Here is an 18,978-nt window from a genome sequence, read left to right as displayed (position 1 = left end):
AAATCTAGAATATAAAGTATGTTGGAAATATATAAATTACTTTCAGTCATCTATGTTTCATTTAAATTCTGTTTACATTTATTACTGTGTTTAAAATCTTATACCTAAGCGTAATACTTGATTAGATAATGCTATGTTTGAAGTGATTATGAGTTCGCCTAGTCTAATCTGCGAACGGAACTAAGACTCTGAGACTAAAGACCAATAAGCTAGATATTCTGATACGTCACAGCCTCGCTAACTAGAGAGAGAAGTTGCAGTTTGAAACGGGGAAGCATATTCCGCAAAAGCCAGAAGCACGAGCAACTACGACCAGTCTAGTCAGAAATACACCCATTTATATGTTGGTTTGTACACCCATTTCTGATTAATAGTCATAGTAAATCACGTATATGAAAAGTACTTTATACAAGAATATCATATATAATACAGAATAAAATGTCATAGGGGGAAACCAAACTAATACTATACTGAGTGATCATCAAATTGAATTAAACGGAATTAATGCTGAGTAAAAATCATAATGAATGAATCAATCAAATTTTGACCTTTCATCCTGTCATAACAGATAAAAAAAATACCTGTTCTTTTAAGCTGTTGTCTTCCTTTGTCTTATCAGAATGAAGATTTGAGGCGTTTGTAGTAATTTTAATAGCTAAACCACCATTGAAAACCTGGAAGCACCGGATAGTCGTTTTGTCCTAGCATGGAACTCCTCAGCAGTGCACATTCACAATCCTGTACACGGGACTCGAGATCACTGAGCCGGCATCTGTTCGTTTACAAATTTACTTTAATCAATTAGTTTCAAGAACATTTATCACTCGAACACATTGTATCATTGCTCAAGATCTAAGAGATGGTAAAGAATAAATACATCTACAGCATTTTAGTCAATTCTGAATTTCATTTCTATTATAGGTTGATAAAATCGTTTTGTTGTACTACTTACCATGAAATAAGTAAACATTTTTTGGTAGGTGAAAATTAATGAAGTATTGTTTCATATCACCACTCTCCTCTTACTTTGTTAAAATGATCCATAAACATATCAGCTATTTATGATTCGTTCCTGTCACTTAAACTATTAGATTTATTTATGTCTGAACAAGTCTTCTACTGATACTAAGAGAATTACTGAAGCATAAACTAACTCTTAATTATGGTGAAATTTGAGCAAATAGCCTTTACTTGATTAGATCAATTTCTTATTTACTGTATTATATGTCCTCTATACGAATCAAATTCTAATAACACTTTGATTATTAAGTGTTATTTCATCCCTAAATATGGGTTAAGATTATGCATTACATCTCTTGTCTACTTTATTCTAGTCCTAATAATTCTGGATGGTCCCATACTAGGACGAAACAGCCGTCCAGTGCTTCCAGGTTTTCAATGGTGGTCTAGCTTAGATTGACTCGTGAATTCAACTGTTCAAAAATTGTATAATTCTTTTTAAAACAAGTACAATTGTATTTACGATATTCATAATATGATTATTTATTTGAAATGAATTTCAAATTTTATTAGGATACAGTAGATTCACTACGTCAACATGCTAAACAAATGTGTAATCGTATTGAATGTATTGAAAAGTTACAAAATGAATTTTGTACAAATATTCTCCCAAAATTATATATTCCAGTACGTGTCAATTTACTGCAATATGTTGAATGCCAATCAAGTAAGTTTGTTTTTGTGTGTTTTTTTTTGGGGGGGGGTATATCATTTGATGTAAGAAAAGATCAATTTTCTAGTGAGTATATTGTACATAATGTGAAGTCTAGGTTCATTTCCACTATTCAACAAGATTTATCATGTATTCTTTAGTTTTTATCATTGACTTGAATTTACAGTAGACAACTACTTTCGTTATTATTTTATCTTTGTAAGATTCTCCTCTTTTAATTGTTATGTTACGTTGTGAATGTATAAGACTGGTAAACCTGTTTTTTACCTTCAAATATTATAACTTTCTGAATTCTTTGTGTTACAATAAGTTATTTATTAGAAGCAAACAGTTTTAGATGTGAATAAGTCAGATGTTGTCCTCCATTGCACTGAATGATGTTCATCTTTCTGGCTAAAGTTGAAATCGTGGATCTTTAAGATAAGACTCAATGATGTAAAGGTATTAGTTCTCACTTTAGTACTTTTATGTAGCATATCCTTCAATCACTATACTTTTTACTCAGCTATTTCACATAAGCCTCGATTATGTTCAACCGTTGTTATTAGCTAGTTGTAGGTAGTTGGTAGGAAATAATGGGCCCAGGGTTCATCCTAGTTAGGATTCTTCAACAATGGTTACCTGTAATTTTGAGGGAATTGATATTCCCTGTATGATTTAACGGATGTCAACTAGCACGAAACTTAAGTCGTGCAGGTTTTCCTGTTTAATACGTACAATCGCCAAACATAGTACACACGACATCGAGTTACTTAAATTAGCAGCTTCATTGTAACTTTTTGCGTAGAATTCATTCGGCACCGAAGGAATAGATATGTATGACAATAATTGCTACTTAGTGATCAATTATTGTTAGTGTCAGCCTTTGGAAATGAATTCTTTAGTATGTACTTTCCCCCTGTCTGTATAGCATTTCTTCAGAATGGTGTTTTCAAATTTCCGAGTTGAGTCTTCTATGCACTATAATTCTTCATTTTTTTCTCTACCTACTACTTTAGTCCTACCTTCTTGGATGCCTGGTCATCAGTCGTGCTCCGGTGGTACTAATATTTCATGTGAATATCAAACAGATGAACGAAATAAAGAGATTGATGAGTTATATCAAATGAACAGATCTGATATTGATAGATTAATTAATTTGGCACTAGATGTATCACGAACTGCAGCCTGTGATGTTCTAAACTACAATGATTCTTCGTCACTATCAACGTCCATCTCACCAGAAGGTGGTAAACATTCAAATCTTGGAGTAAATTGGGCACGTACTGTACTTCAATTGGAGAATGCAGTCAGGTTAGTAGTATTATTAGCTGATTATTATTTTTAGTGGGTAAATTTAGTAAGTTATTTGAATTGTTTAATTAAGTTAGATCTCTTTATCTTTTTGTACGAGTAATAGTGATCTGAATCTCCCAGATAAAGTATAAGTTTTTTTCCTAATTGTGATAAGGATTTCGGTTGATTTTCACTAAATATTCAATATATAACAGAGTAGATCGGTCACATCTAAGGGTGTGATCTATTATTGTCTTTTTCATCCTATTCATGGCTTATCATCTGAATGTACCTGTATCCTAGGGTTCATCATCAGTTTCACTTTTTTATACGTGGATTTCTTATGATAAACCTTTGATACTATCATTAGTTCTGCTACTACTTCCACTCTTTTGTTCTTCATCTTGCTAATTACTTCTCTGTATGCGAATGTAGTCTGATCAATGAGAACGATACACATTTACACCAAAGTTTACGTTGGTTATGACTGACTGATTAACTTGTTCACCGTTAAGTTACATGTCTTGACAATAAACTCTGTGTAATGTTGTATAGTTGTAAAATAGCTGGTATAAGCAGCTTTAAGATTTTCCCAAGCTTCATAAGTATCGGTATTCATCGTCACTATTATTACATAACCTTTTTTGTATTTTGTTTTGCGTGAATCCAGTTACTTGGTACATAAATCACGTTTAATTACCTCTGAATCAAAAAATCTCAATACAAACGCTACACGTGTTTCATCCGAATCCTCTTCATCATCTTCATTATATCCTTCTTGCGGTCCTACGACTACCACTGCTACTTCTATCAATGATCAGTTAAATGTAGTACAGAATATTGGTTTGCAATGTTTTCAACAACTTTGTCAAAATCTTTCTGGTCCTTTACTTCAGTGTCCATTAACTAAGCAAGTACTTTCGAAGTGTGTTGGCGAACTTGGTAAGAAGTTACTTGATTCTTTCTTATACATTACAATACTACTCACTTGGTTTATTTCAGACTATTTCGTGGGTTGCACGTGTGATATTGGTGGTCATCTATTTCCCAACTGTGCAATATTGTAATCGACCTTGTGTTTAGATTTATGTGGAATAAATACATACACTCAGGCCTTTTTACAAAAAGTTTACAACTTATTAAAATATAGTATGAAGACAAACCAATCAGAATCGACAATTCGACTTTTAGTTTTTTTGTGTGAAATTGAAATATTACGTGTAATGAACAACAGAAGTACCTTTGTATACTGCTGAAAACGTTTAAAGTAGTAACAAGAAACTAATATTCGCTATCACAGAATAAAGGAATGGTAGTAAACATATCAAATGCTCAATGCTGTCTCTGTAGACTATATATAATAGGAAAATCGACACTCCCTAATCCTATAATGCTGAAACGAACCTTAACCTGAAGGCACTATATTTTATGGGCGAAATAACTCGACAACAACTCTTGCATTTTTGCGCGAAATTCATTCACCTATGCGGCTACAGGTCATTTTTATCTATAGATAATGTCAGTTCATGATGAAAACCCTAACCCCAAACCTTGCAATCCTAAGTTTGAATACCTAAACCTAAACAAAAACAATATGGGGACTTGGAATCAAATTGGGTCTGCATAAAGGTTTGAGGAGACGAATAATATATACCCATATGAGCAAATTTATATCTCACTTTTTTTTTAATTTACAGGTTGATTGACTTGTAGAGAGCTTTGATTGATTCATTAATCATGTAAAATCTGTCAACACTTTATGTAATATTATTGCTTTCTTTCCCACAAACTATCCATTTACAAAAGCTGCTTTCTTATCGACCAAGAACTGGCTGAAGATTAGTGACGTTTGTTTTAACCTCAACCCTAAACCAAACGCTTACTTTTACAAATTGCGATGCTAAATACAGGAGAACTAAAATTAAAATACTACAGCTTACTAAGTAATTTTGTTTTTTTCTTTAAGTATTACAGGTTTTAGGCAGTTAATGAGGAGTTAACGAAATAGAATGTATATTATTCTACTCAGATCTTTACCATAAACTCGATTACTTTTTATTTTAATGTTAAACAAAATCGTAGCGAAATATAAACCAGTCCCATTTTTATTTTTGTTGACATTAAATCTGTTAAAAGCTAACTGACTGGTTGAATCTTTTTGTCAGTTATCGATATACTTCGACACACTTATAGTCAGAAAACCAAAAGTGGTAGAGACAGGAATCGAGAGTGTTTACAAATCATTCATAAATATGTATATATTTTGTTCCCTTTAAGAAAGTAAACCACATTGTCAATCATTAGCATCCGCTTATTATTTAGGCTACATTTAATTGACCTAGATTATTATCCTTTTTTATTTTATTTAACTATTTATTCTTTTCATAATATTTATAGCAAGTGAATTTTTAACAAATTTATCAACTCAGCATCAGTTATTGTTGGATATGTTAGTTGCATTGCCACATTTATCAAATTTATTATCATCAACATTTATACCACCAAATCCATCGTCATTATCATCATTATATATAAATAATCAAAGTCAACAGCATCCATTACTGCCTATTTATCAACGTTTAATGGATATAAGATTTCGATGTAATGCACAAACTGCTTTATGTATTTTGGAAAAAGTAAGTTTTTTTTTTCTTATTAAAGATCGTTTTATTATTGGAGAAGTCTTTTGTCTTTGCTTAATGGTAATTTTCATCATACATTGGAGATGAGATGGTAAACAGTAGTTACATACTAATCAATAAAACTTTTCAATGGTGCCTGCCTACGATTATACACACGATCTAATAAGATAACTTTTAAGTGGTAAAACCATAATTTATGGATGACCTTTGAGCAATACTACACTGACCTTGAGAATTCCACCTACGATAGTTAAAAAAGGGCTATAAGTTAGTGTGAGAAATCAGGATTATGATTCACAGATGGACGTTAGAGTTAGGAGTTAGATTCTGGGTTTTTATCACGAACTGACATCAGCTGTAATGCAAAAATGTTATTCAGCCAAATAGACGGATGAATTTCGCACCAAGATCCAAGACCTATTATTCTAAATCTGATTAATTCGTTTATAGCCCCCAAATGCCCTGGTACGGCCGAGAGTGGGGAGAGTCGGGTCTCCCTCTCTAAATGCTCTCACATGGCCACGTGCATACAACCACTGCCAGGGAAGTCCTGCTCACTGCATTCTTACGGCATTATTGTCGTTTACGAAATTGAGGGGACGAAAAGCGAATGCCCGGCGCTTTGACCGGGTTGGTGGACACGGAGAGTCCACCTAGGGGAGTTGGAAAACCGTGATTCCGAACCAATGGTGCACATGGGTTGGCTCCAGGATCCTGAGGGAACAAATGGCGTATGAACCGATCGTTGGTCATCAGCTACCATGGGACTACATCTTCTCACGATGCTCCATTGCCTTGTGGATCGGACCTTCAGGTCAAAGGCTCCGGGTGTGGTCCCCTAAGAAAACCACCTGTTTCGGTCTGGTCACCCGGACAGTATCCCAGCCCTTACACAAATCGAATGATCTATTTAGTGCCTCCTTGTACCAATGTTTATGTGTTTAAATAAATAAAATAATAACTCGTCTGTAAATGAGTCTCGCCCGTTTGAGTCTCTTGGTGAATATTATATTATTAAACAACTGAATTGTGATTCGGTAGTTCATATTTCCAACTCCACTCAGTCAAAATTATAATCCTGTTCTGTTTATAGTGATTAGTTTCGGGATAGATTTATCAAATTTCTGCATGTAGGACGTGAGTTTTACTAACCATTTTGGCAATATGAGAACTTCTTCATATTGATTAGTCTTCAACAGATCAACTAGTTTCACTTCATCGTTTACCTTCTTTTGTACTTAACATTGTGTTGTCTGCCTTTTTGTGCACTGTCTTCTTCCCCTCTCAATGTCTAGTGTTATTCTCATAGACAGCAAATTAATTAATCATTTACATGCTTTTCATAATATTCTGGAAGTAGATTCACTTTGATTGTGAAGCAGATCTGCACTCATGGTGTGGAATTAAAAGTTTCCAATTTTTATAAAAAAAAACTTCTGTATTCATTGGTTCTATGTCAACATACGACAGCTTTATGAACGATATGCAAAACCACTTAAAAAAAGTAGTTACAATGTTTTCCGTAGAAAATTTCACAAAAATCATATCCATACCAAAGAATTTCATGGTCATAATAACTAATTGACAAGTACAATGTTTTCATAGTCTCTTTACTTGTATCCAATTTGTGTTCATGAAAAATAGGTGCTTTATATGTATTTATTTGTAGATTAATTTCAAAGCATGGTTTTCAATTGAAATTAAACATTTTAGCCAAAAACAATGGAATCAGTTAATACTTGCTTTATTCACTTGTATTGAAGAGACAACCAATGTTTATCCATCAGACATAAATTCTACTTGTTCAGAAGAAAATGATGACTTGCATAAGGTATGTAGGTTTTATTTTACTTTTTTAAATCGCTTTCTAATGATTTCTGACTGTTCAGCACACTAACTTTGTCTTGTATTAATGTAAGATCGTCATGAAATTTTGAATGTCTACGTTCTTATGTTGGTTAGTGCACATCAGGGAGTATCAACAATCTTGTGAAGACTAGTTCTCACCTCAAAAATCCATCAAACCAGCAACATTTAGTATCTCAATCAAATCTGCTACCAATAAACTAGTTGACCTTCTGCAACATTAATCGTTTATTTAACAATGATGTATATCATGTTCAGACCACTGATGTCTTTACTGACCTCTATCGACCAGTTTTGCAGTAAAGCAATAAATGCGGTGCTTTGTACAAACTTAGATGTTTAGGAGTGTACGAAATTTAATAACTTTTATCAGTCTTGTCTCCTTGTCAATAAAACATCTTAACGTATTTGCATTTACTTGATGAATTTTCGAAGATCTAACAACATTCAAAAATCGTTTATACAAGACAATCTCACTCTAATTTATTTATCAAAAATATTTATATACTTGATTTTGAGACTAAACATATGGAGTAGTATAATTGCGTATCTATATGTATATATGACCGACCGTACAAGTAAAACACGAATACACACATATGACACATCTATACATTTACATAGGGTATAGATGTATAGGACGCATACACATATACACTAATGCTTTCCCGTATGACACACATAGGCATAGATGCAAGCATTCCAAATATGCGTGTATTAGATACACAAATCAGAGACCTATGCACTCCATCGTAACCACATGTGATACCAGACCAAAGTCCAGGGATTAAGTTTGTTTGGAGGTACCTTTGATATTTGTCGTGATCAAATAAAGATCATCAGCGTATTCGATATATGATGGTCTTCATTTTGTTTTATCTTTGTCATTTACTTGTGATCCAATATTCTCATCTATGGTGGTTTTGACGGTTTCCTGGAAGACTAGATTAAGAAGATAGAATCCTCTTTTGCCCTCTTACACGGCTTGATGATCATCCCTCCACAAACTGTCTGTTCTTAACTCATTCAAGTTCGGCTAACCCGGTACATACCTCTTGCACATTACCTATACATACAAAGTACACTAGTCGAAACTCATACATTTCATACAAATAAGCATGCACAAACGGCAGCCTGTTTCACGACTCCACAGCTTCAAAGTATAGTCTTCGAGTAATCCAGGTTACAACCTAGTGGTGGATCATTCCGTCCTCAGTCAACCGCTCAAGTTAATTCATGAGGTTGGGCCTCCATGACCCTGGGAACGCCACGAGAAGCCCTAAGGTTGTATTTGCTGCGGGCACTTCTTGCCTGAAACTTTGATACTTCCTGGTTTCCCAAACCCAATGATCTAGATCTATTTCTAAAACCTGGAACTTGGCATCCGAGAACTGGGTGTATTAGCCACCACACTAGCAAGAATTTATATTATCTTGGAAGCTACTACACTTAGCTGAGTAGTAGAATTAAACAGCTATTCGTTAGTTTCTCTGAATAAATTAAATACGCGTTGTGCCTGAGGAATCTTAAATTATGGGTAACTTCTGGGAACTATTTATGGACTGTTATATATAATATAACTATTAAGTAACTAGATTATATATATTTATATTTATCTTATTATGAGTTTTCATTTGATCTATTGGCTACTATTATATGATTTGCTATTCATAAACTATTCGCAATTTATTAATTACAGTCTCTCACACTGACAGTCACTTTTGGCCTGATCTTGTATAACTGTTATTTTCTACTTTATGGTATGATGCTATCTGATTTGCTTGTATTTAAACTGTGTATGTCTGAAATACATTATTCACAAAGTAGAATCTGAGATTGTGTTCTGGACTCAAACGGAAGGGGCTAGGCAAGAAGAACCAATATGGACTCAGAGTTGACTCTAGGCTGCTCATGCTGGTTAACACGTCATTGGTTTGGCATAGTGCCAAGGTCATTTAAGTTGGTGTTTGATTGGCAGTTTGATCAAGTGAAATTTTATGAGGCTTAGAATACAACAATATATAAATATGTATGATCATTTGTTTTTCTTTTATCTATAGTTATTTGGAAGAGTTTTCGTCACAGGCTGACGTCAGCTGATGAATAATTGACAATCAAGAAGTTCTATTCATTTGTTTAGTTGTAGTTTCTGGTTCCTTAGCAGTATCTAACCACCACCCCACAAATATGGTATGCACTTCACAACCTTTAGGTCTCACAATAAGCATTTTAACCTTAGATCTCTCAGACAATTGGATAGTCTACATTTTCAACAATCTTGTGTTCACTAAAAATTCACGTTAGAATAAGGACTTACTGCACTTCAAAACAATGCCTAAATATAAAACCTTCACTTCGAATTCTGGAGGTCCTAAGTAGCATCTCTGTCAGAGTCTTGGGAATAAAATAGCTCCTAGTCCTCCCTTGTTTCCAATAGTTTCCCGGTTGACTTAAATTCATGACAAATTTTTGATATTAAATTAATCTTTAAATGCCATCTAACTATTCTCTTATTATCTATCCCATTTATCCTCCAGCTTTGTATTGTACATTTGAAAGCATTGTTAACAAACCACTTTCCGGATATGTTTGACCTAGCATTCAGATTACTGTTACAAAGTAAGTGAATCTGAAATAACTTTTGACACTAGTACGCAGTCCTGAAACTTTCATAGATCCACCGATTTTGGACTTATTTCCACCTTGATTTGATATAGGGTAACCATGTATTCAGTCAACTTTTATCAATATAAATCTCAGCAGAAATATACGTCAGTCCAAGTTATCATACCACCTTTTCACAGCAAGATAAAATTAACAAACTCAATGGCAATTGAGTAGAAATAATAATATCAGTAGTAGTAAGAAAGACCAAACATTGTACAATATGGCTATAAAAGAAGGAATGCATTGAAGGAATAGAAAATACTAAGTAATTTTACAACTCAATACAGAGGTGGAAAAGGAGTGAATCCATCTGCTCCATTTGGACTAATTATGAACCATGTTACTCAGCATCTCCAAGCTCTGATCGCGATTATCATACAAACCCCAACCAGGTATTCTATAATTACCAGCTTGGTTTACTCTAACAGTCGATGACTTCATGGACTAATACCACGTCTTTTTCCGACCACTTCTATCTTTCCTCTAACCTATTCCTACTCGGCCAGCATCTCACATCGAGGTAGGTGAAGAATTTTCTAGGATCTGAGGGCAAAATATATTTTCATCTTAGCTTAAGATTCTCGACTATATACTTGACTGAACTTACGATCCTTAGATCTGATCACAGGTGAACCCAAAATCAACGATCTTAGTCCAGTCCAAACATTTTTGGAAGTAGAATCATTCTGTTACAATGAGTTGTACCCTCCTGCAAGAATTTAAGGGTCTGATGAAGGAACAGTTATCTGTATCCTTCTCTCGCTATGGTATCTCCTATATAAATGAACCAAATAATTAAAACACGATTAGTTATCGCTCTCCGTAATGTTTATTAGCGTTGGGATCAGACGTAAAAATCTTTCACTTCAATTGTTAAAAATGTCACTCAACACATGTTACTGACATATCTAACTGGGTTTGATCGATTTTCAGAATACAGGAAAAATACAATTGATTTTTATTGTATCCACACAAACCTATCTTTCCGCTCCGAGTGGTAAGTAACTACTTAAGCATGGTATATCATACCTTATGTATGCATAGCCAACTAGTCATTTCATCTAAATCTAAAGTTTGACACTTCTTGTCAATGTTTGATATTAATGTACCTAAAGACCATTTGGAATTTTATAGAATATGTACTATTTATAACTGTTTTGGATGGTCTGTTGTTGTTTACATACTAAAATCTCGATCAATAGTATCATACACTAAGTTGTTTGTCGGCTACCAAATATAGCGTTAACATTATCAGTATTACGGTCTGTTATTTAGCTCATTGTTTGTTGCAATAAAGTTATCTTATTAGTTAATTGTAAACTAATTTCCATGTTCTCTTTTGGCAGACCTTAGTAACCCTAAATATCTCGACATATGGGTATTGTTTCAAGATTTACTGATCGCTGATATAAGCACTAATTCTGGCTCTACAAGTCTGTCCATTGAACAAGTAAGTTTTACACAAACTTATTTTGATACATATTTCTATAGTTTAGTTAGTTTATTCCTAACTTGAATGTCGTACCATCTACATTAGTTCGTTTGCGTTATGTCTGTGGTAGAGTCTCTGTTATTTAAGTGTTACCTTTGTTGTATCCGTAATCCTATGGCTTACACTGGGAAACAGGAACCGCTGCGATTCCCATGACTGTGAATAAGACTCTCTTATCAAGTACAGATTCACACACCTAGCTTTGAGTGTCACACATCGGATGCGAAATGTCTCGTAATGGTGTCATCGGTCTGTCTGTGCTCAATTATTTATAACATGTTTAAGCTTACAAGAAACTGGATAAGATTCATTATCTCTATTTATTTTTCGTCATTTTGTTTGTATCTGTTACACACGTTTGCGCTCACTTTGCTCGTGTTTTGCTTCTATTTACAGTTGACTCAATTACTCAATCATGTACACAGGCGATTGACCTCGACTGTTAATTCTTCACCAGTGACATCTTTATCACCATTACGTGATACACAAAACGTTTTAATCGATGAATGTTGTTCAATGTTACAAAATAACTCGTCTCAAACTATACAAATGATTATTCATTTTCTAATGATACTAGCTTGTCAATTGTGTGAAAAAATCGGATGTTGCATATTACATAATCATTTATCTATACAAAATGGTAAGTTGATTGTTCATTTTTCATAAAATGATTCTTCAGAATGACTGTCAATTGGAAATAAGTTATCAGCTTAAAATCCGTCAATTGATATATACATTAAGGTATACCAGTAGGCAAACTCGTGTGAATTACTTAATTTATCATAGTCAGATGAATTGGATACTGATAACTCAGTAATAACCTATATTTTTCAACCACAGTATTGAATAATACTTATTCAAATTACCAATAAAATACCGATTTTCTCCTAATAATCATGAAATATGTCGACGACCATGTTTTTACGATGAATTTCTTCATTTCTTTACTAACATTCTTTGGCCAATTAATAAAACTGAAGAAGTTAATTTTCTGATAGTTTCGTACAATTTACAAGTGAATAATGAATTACACTGAAGAAAAATTACTTCTTTTGTATACAGCCTAGTTGATGGAACAGTATGGCATTTTACACCTTCCAAAAGCCGATCACTTCACAAACTGATGTTTCATAGTGGTTCTGACGCCTTTAACTTTTTTCCAATCTAGTTCTACACTAACCAACCAAAATCGTACATCGAAGTCGTTCACCTTTACTTAATACAAGACATCTCCAACAGTACCATTACTCACTTAATGGTACCACCATTTGTGAGAAACACTTTGGCGATTCTTACGATCAAATACCAATAATCTTCTCTCAAATGGTAAAACGTAGAGTAAAACTTTGAATCACAGCGAGTATATTTTTACCAAATAACCCCAAATATTTATTGTTATCTTGAAATTTATATCTTTTTCTCTCGTAAACAATAGGTCAATCAATCATTATAGACATGTTAATACAAGTTTTTGGTTGTATTCTACAAAAATGTATAACATTGTATTACAATGGCAAAGTGAATAATCCCACTGAATCAAGTACAACTTCATCGTCATCTACAACAATACAAACGTCATATCAATTATCATCACCATCATCATCTTTTATTGTGTATGCAAAATGTTGTTTGAAAGGATTCTCTGAATGTCTTAATTCTGCTATTAAAGGTAAGTAGACGTGGGGAATCATAGTTTACTCTCCTTATCCTTCATTTTCTAAAGCACTAGACATTCAACTATCTGGATGCAATCTCAAATGCTGTTACAGTTAGATTTTTGCAGCCAAACATTTTCACTATCCCTTATAAACAAATGTATGATTGAAGGTCTAGTGTATGGACATGTGCTTTGTTATCAATTTAATAAGAAAACATTCACTAACGCCCTGTCACACCTGAAACTCTGGGAAGTTTTCTTGTAATAATTTGCTACCATCGTCCTTTTATAGCCTTTTCCACAGAATTCGTACCCATCGTCTTCACAAGACAAGGATACTTTCATAAAAGTGAGAGGGGAAAGTTTGATACTTGAAGCTAAAATTGGATTAACATTTACAGAGTGTTCATCAGGTAAAATTGTAGATTGTGTATCTAGGCTTTAATATGCTAAAGGAACGAAGTGACCTAGTGTTTAAGCCAATTGGTTTCTAAATAATATGTCTAATTTTCCTATTCCGTCCCATCTACTTCGGTTTGAGCATCCGGGTCGTAAGTGTACTTAGCCCTCACACAAAACATGTGACTCAAAGCCTATTATAGAAGCTAGCACTTGGTAAATTATCCACATCAATATAGAGTATATTCTATTTCGACTACCTGCCACCTTGAGAAGTTATCTAATGATACTCCATTTTGAGACCATTAGCAGAATGATCCATTGTATCGTAAATTCTGTCCTCATTTAACGGGTTCGGATGAATTAAGTTCTTTAAAAGAGCACTTGCTTTGGTTTAAGCGCTTGGTTAATATTAAACTGTTAAATAATTCATTTATGTATTTAAATTCATTTTGTATTGTTTGTTCGAATCTTCTCGTTGATGTTTAAGACTGCAGTTGATCAGTCTCTTATTGGCATGTGTCCCGGAGTGAACACTAACTCTGGGATGCTGATAAATCCAAATAGGATGAAGCGCGCGTCCTAGATTTCACTGTTAACCACCATCCATCTTTGCTTATAGAATTCGTGTATGGGTTTATCCACACTGGTTTCATTCCATCCTATTCATACGTTCACTTTAAATTGTATTTTATCTTGATATTTCCCTTTCGTTTTGCTTCTTTTTTTTCTGATAACTAAATATAGTTTGCCCAACTGATGATAATCCAATTTGGTCAAATCAATTAATCAATTTATTTGTAATATGGTTCACTTCAACAACATGCATATTAAATAATTTCGGCGATAATTTAAAGATGGTACCAGTTACTTCCACATCGTCTACTACTACCAATTTATGTAAACAAGATATACGTAAAATTTCATTACCTCTTCTAATTTATTTGTCCATCAATCAGAAAGAACAGGATGATGACAGTGGTGATTTTATTCAAAATAATGATGAGAAGGAATTAATGCTATCTAAATGGTGTTTGTCATTGAATTCATATATATGGAAGCCAAATTTAGACTGTTTAGATTCAATGATCATGGTAACTTTGCGTATATAGTTTCTTTTTGATCTGATCAGTATTTGATTTCAAAATTTCGGATTATCTCTCATTGATAGGGTAATAATAATTGCAGGACATTAATTACACATCATAACAAAATGAGCTTTGCAATGAGACAGTCGGTGGTTGAATATTCTAAGTGGTATAAATCGAAATTGATCCCAACAATTTGTATATATGCACTATTTTTCTTCATCTAAATATTAAATTTTCGTATTCATACATTTCATTCCCAGTATTTGGTAATTTTTTTTGATGAAGTGGTCTTATATGTTTCCTCACATATTTTAAAGGTAACTTATAACGAACTAACATTAGCTGTAAAACCATTAAAAACTGTCAGTGGCTGTTTACTCCTGGTTTTAAACTCTTTAACAGTGTAGACACCGATGATTCCACTGGTTCGAAATAAATATATTTCATGGTCAGTAGGATACGTTTATGCCACTGAATCTAAATAAGTTGAATTACAATTACAGTTGAAAGTGCCGATCGTTTTATTTCGATTCGTTAGTTTAATGATATAGTACTCGCAGTGAGATTCTAAAGGTTCTAGATTGGATCTCGTGTTCCATTGTGAGCGCGTCATAGCTCTAGATTAGAATAGAATAACGATTCAATCCTGCCTTGGTTTCTAGTAGATCATCAGCTGATATCATTTCTTAATGAAAATTATGTTTAATCAATGTGCCATCGAATGTTTCTTTGCTAAGCACTACACACATTAAGGTCTTAGTACTTTTTAGAAAATAGATACATCTGTGCTAATGATCTTTAATTGTATCTGTTTCTATGTTAAGTGTTATGTTTAGTGAAGTAATATAGCTGAGTAATTTAATCTATGGTTGGCTACTAAGAGAATGTAGACTGTACTCATTATGTGTCATATATAATGTTGTAAGTGATTTCATTCCATTGCGTATTTGTGTCAATAAACTTTTGGTTATCCATACTAGGTTCTTAATTAAACTTTTTGACAAGAGTGTCATGTGATTTTTTTCCTTGTTATTCTATAATATGAAGTGAAAAAAAATACTTCCTCCGTTTTGTGTCTATTTGTCCTGGAAGTTTCGTGTCGTCAATTTAGTTTTCATCGGTAATTTTCACTCGGCTGTATATTACATCAATGCATATTGATCGTCATATAATCATCACATATATACAAGCGCATGCCTTCTGTTTGTAAAGGCTAATAAATAGCTCCCTGTATATGTTTTAAATCGTATCATTAATTTCTCTTTATTCTCCTACTCCCTCCCCTTCTTTTGTACTTATACTCAGCTACTTTTGAACTGTGATAATTTTGTCAATCGTCAATCAATTAAAGAATTGGCATCAAATTTTCTGGTCTACCTACTTTCTAATGTTCAGTGGTGGTTCGATCAGAATAGCTCAAGTAGTAATCAATCAATTAATGTACCAGCACAACGTCCCTGGCTCATTAGCCAATCGAATACATTACATTTGGAAAATTCTATGATTAAAATGGACGAAGCATATGTTAATTCATTAACATTTTTAATTGTATTAATTTCTTCTAACTTACAGACAAATGATATTAACAAAGATGTAGGTGTTATATTCAAGTTGATAAATTTATTTAAATAAATTATTCTTTTTTCATTAGATGTTTTCATAAAAACTTATTTTATAGCTTAAACCACTAACTGACCTTAGTTAGATAACCATTGATAACCAAGAAGTACTTAATAGCTGTTTCATCCTAAATTGGGACTCCTTAGCAGAACACATCCACAACCCCATCGGAGGTTGAACCCAGTGCCTTCAGGTCTCTCAGCGAGTGCTTAGTCTTTTAACCACTAAAATGTCATTCCATTGGTTTATATGCGTAACGTCAATCAATTTCCGATATTATACAACCATCTTACATTGTCTTCAATGGGTAACTTCCTTACACCCGACATTGTTGAACCCTCACTGGTTACCGATTCTTAATAAAGCTCTGGGAATTACCTCTCGAAATTACTAGTGAACCCTTCTACTGAATCTTAAATAACCCATGATATCGTTAGCTGTGATACAACAAACAGCTTTAATTTATGAAGTCAGTCTAGTGCATGTAGATTAGCTTAGGCAAACTCACTGGACTTTATTTACTGTGTGAAAACAGTGGTTAAAATTCTCAAATCTCACCGTGTTGTACCTGTGTACTTTTATCACTGTAAAGGTATTGTTCATAACCTATTATCTAAAGCTGTTCATGAATATTCAAAAATGGATTAATGTTTTCTTAAACGGATAAACGGGTACTTTATTATGTAATTATTCAATTTATTTTTGAATCTTATAATTGTAACGTTCAGCGTTTGATAGATTAACGTCTAACCTGAAGTTATCTTGTGTTTTAGGGAAATATGAAGAATAGTAGTTGATAGAATGTAGAAGCGAATAGAACAATAGGAAAAGTAAACCGACAATCTAGTAAAGACAGACAATACATTTGTATCTAGTAATGGCTAATTTGAGTTTAAAAACTCTTTCATTTGAACACCTTAAAACATACCGGCAGTCTTCTTGAATATCTGGGCTATCTGTTCTTGCCATCTAGATATTTCAACAAGTTATCTGTTTTTGTTTGTTTTAACACACCATTATGTCTATTAATCGCATAACTCATTCAGACGCGTTTATGAAAAGTTTGTGACCTTTCGCTGTACAAGTTACAAACCAGTACAATTAGAGACATCTTGGCGGCTGAGAATATGCATTACAAATAATGGATATTATTCAGTTGTTTATTCCTGGATTGTTAACACCTAAATGGTGATCACTCAGTATTTATTGTCAGGATCGATCAAGAAATAAGAAAAGCAAACTTATTGAAATACTTTTTGCTGAGAATTCGATATTGTACCAAAAATATAATATTGAATAAAGACATTATTATTATTATTATTATTATTATTATTATTATTATTATTATTATTATTATAAAATATACTATTAACTAGTGATATTATGAGTAGTAGTTACTGGACAACAATCACACCTATTTGGCTCGTTGTGAGTTTTATTTATCTAAAATTGTCCTACTGATAATTTCGACACAGCAAGGAAAAACCATCAATCCGATCCTGTGTCTGTATTTAACCAACAAAATCGTTTATGTCCAGAGATAACTTATACTACCGTAAATTACAACTTTTAGCTGTGAATGGGTAATGTTCAATAGGAATCACGTTATAAACACGATTAAAATGGTTGAATAAACTTACGTATCCACATGAAACATTTATTCATAATTTACAAATATTATGTAAAATCCCTAAACGTACTTATGAGAAATATATATATATACCTTCTAGTTTTTGTTTAGTGAACCTCAACATTTCATTTGATTCATTCAATATAAATCATTTTCTGTTAATTCTTGTAATAGATAAAAACTCAACTGAAAATTATCATGGAAAATATTCAAAGTTCATTAGATTTATCCATAGTTAGTGAGTCGTGTTATGTATTTATTCTATCGTATTTAACTGAACAACATATACCAGCTTACTATGTACTTATGCCACCGACAACTATGGAAGGACGTTTATTTGGGTAAGTTTATTTATTTATTCGCCTTTTCTTTTTCGCTTTACATCATCATTTGATTAGAATAGTCGCACACTAATTTGTTTATGGTTGTTCCTACAATAAGTAATAATAACCAGTTTATTCCAAAAGTTTGATTTGTTCGTAATAAAACTAGAAATAACGGTCAACACTTAGCACAAACATGACTAAATATGGTCAATACAAGTTTTTTTTTTAATTATACAAACCAATCAACCAATAAAATGCGAACGTGAAATTTTACAATAAAATACTAGCTACTTATAAGTAATATAATTTAAACACATAAATATCATAACCACCTACTTCGTTTCATAGACTTCTCTAACCATATGAAATTCATTCGAATACATACCTATCTCACTTGTTTGTAACGTAGCTTTATTATCCCTGAACTAAATATGTAATTCATCTCAACTTAATGAGCTTCAAATTGGTAGTCTGAATTAAAATTATACGTAATTTGTTGTTGCAGATATTACTAAAATAGTAATCTAGATCTATGTAATCTGAATTCAGCTATTTATCAGTTTCCCGTTGCAACAAATGCAATAAATTTCTTTTTTCAAGAAAGAAAATCACCATTTAAA

At 33.0% G+C, this 18,978-nt stretch overlaps 1 protein-coding gene across 1 annotated transcript in view; it reads left to right on the top strand.

The window, feature by feature from the left end:
- MS3_00006904 (uncharacterized protein) overlaps window positions 1-18,978 on the top strand; it is a 102,354-nt gene that overhangs the window by 69,418 nt on the left and 13,958 nt on the right. Inside the window, exons 20-31 of the mRNA XM_051215140.1 lie at window positions 1,534-1,687; window positions 2,692-2,986; window positions 3,639-3,910; window positions 5,366-5,604; window positions 7,280-7,441; window positions 10,014-10,095; window positions 11,490-11,593; window positions 12,032-12,275; window positions 13,071-13,304; window positions 14,439-14,785; window positions 16,088-16,375; window positions 18,207-18,373. Coding sequence (XP_051068324.1) covers window positions 1,534-1,687; window positions 2,692-2,986; window positions 3,639-3,910; window positions 5,366-5,604; window positions 7,280-7,441; window positions 10,014-10,095; window positions 11,490-11,593; window positions 12,032-12,275; window positions 13,071-13,304; window positions 14,439-14,785; window positions 16,088-16,375; window positions 18,207-18,373 — 2,588 coding nt within the window. The remainder of the gene's footprint in view (window positions 1-1,533; window positions 1,688-2,691; window positions 2,987-3,638; window positions 3,911-5,365; window positions 5,605-7,279; window positions 7,442-10,013; window positions 10,096-11,489; window positions 11,594-12,031; window positions 12,276-13,070; window positions 13,305-14,438; window positions 14,786-16,087; window positions 16,376-18,206; window positions 18,374-18,978) is intronic.

This window comes from Schistosoma haematobium, chromosome 2, assembly GCF_000699445.3.
Source record: "Schistosoma haematobium chromosome 2, whole genome shotgun sequence".
In the NCBI taxonomy this organism is placed as follows: domain Eukaryota; kingdom Metazoa; phylum Platyhelminthes; class Trematoda; order Strigeidida; family Schistosomatidae; genus Schistosoma; species Schistosoma haematobium.
The sequence above is the reverse complement of the archived record's forward strand: the minus strand, read 5'-3'. Positions and strand labels throughout refer to the sequence as shown.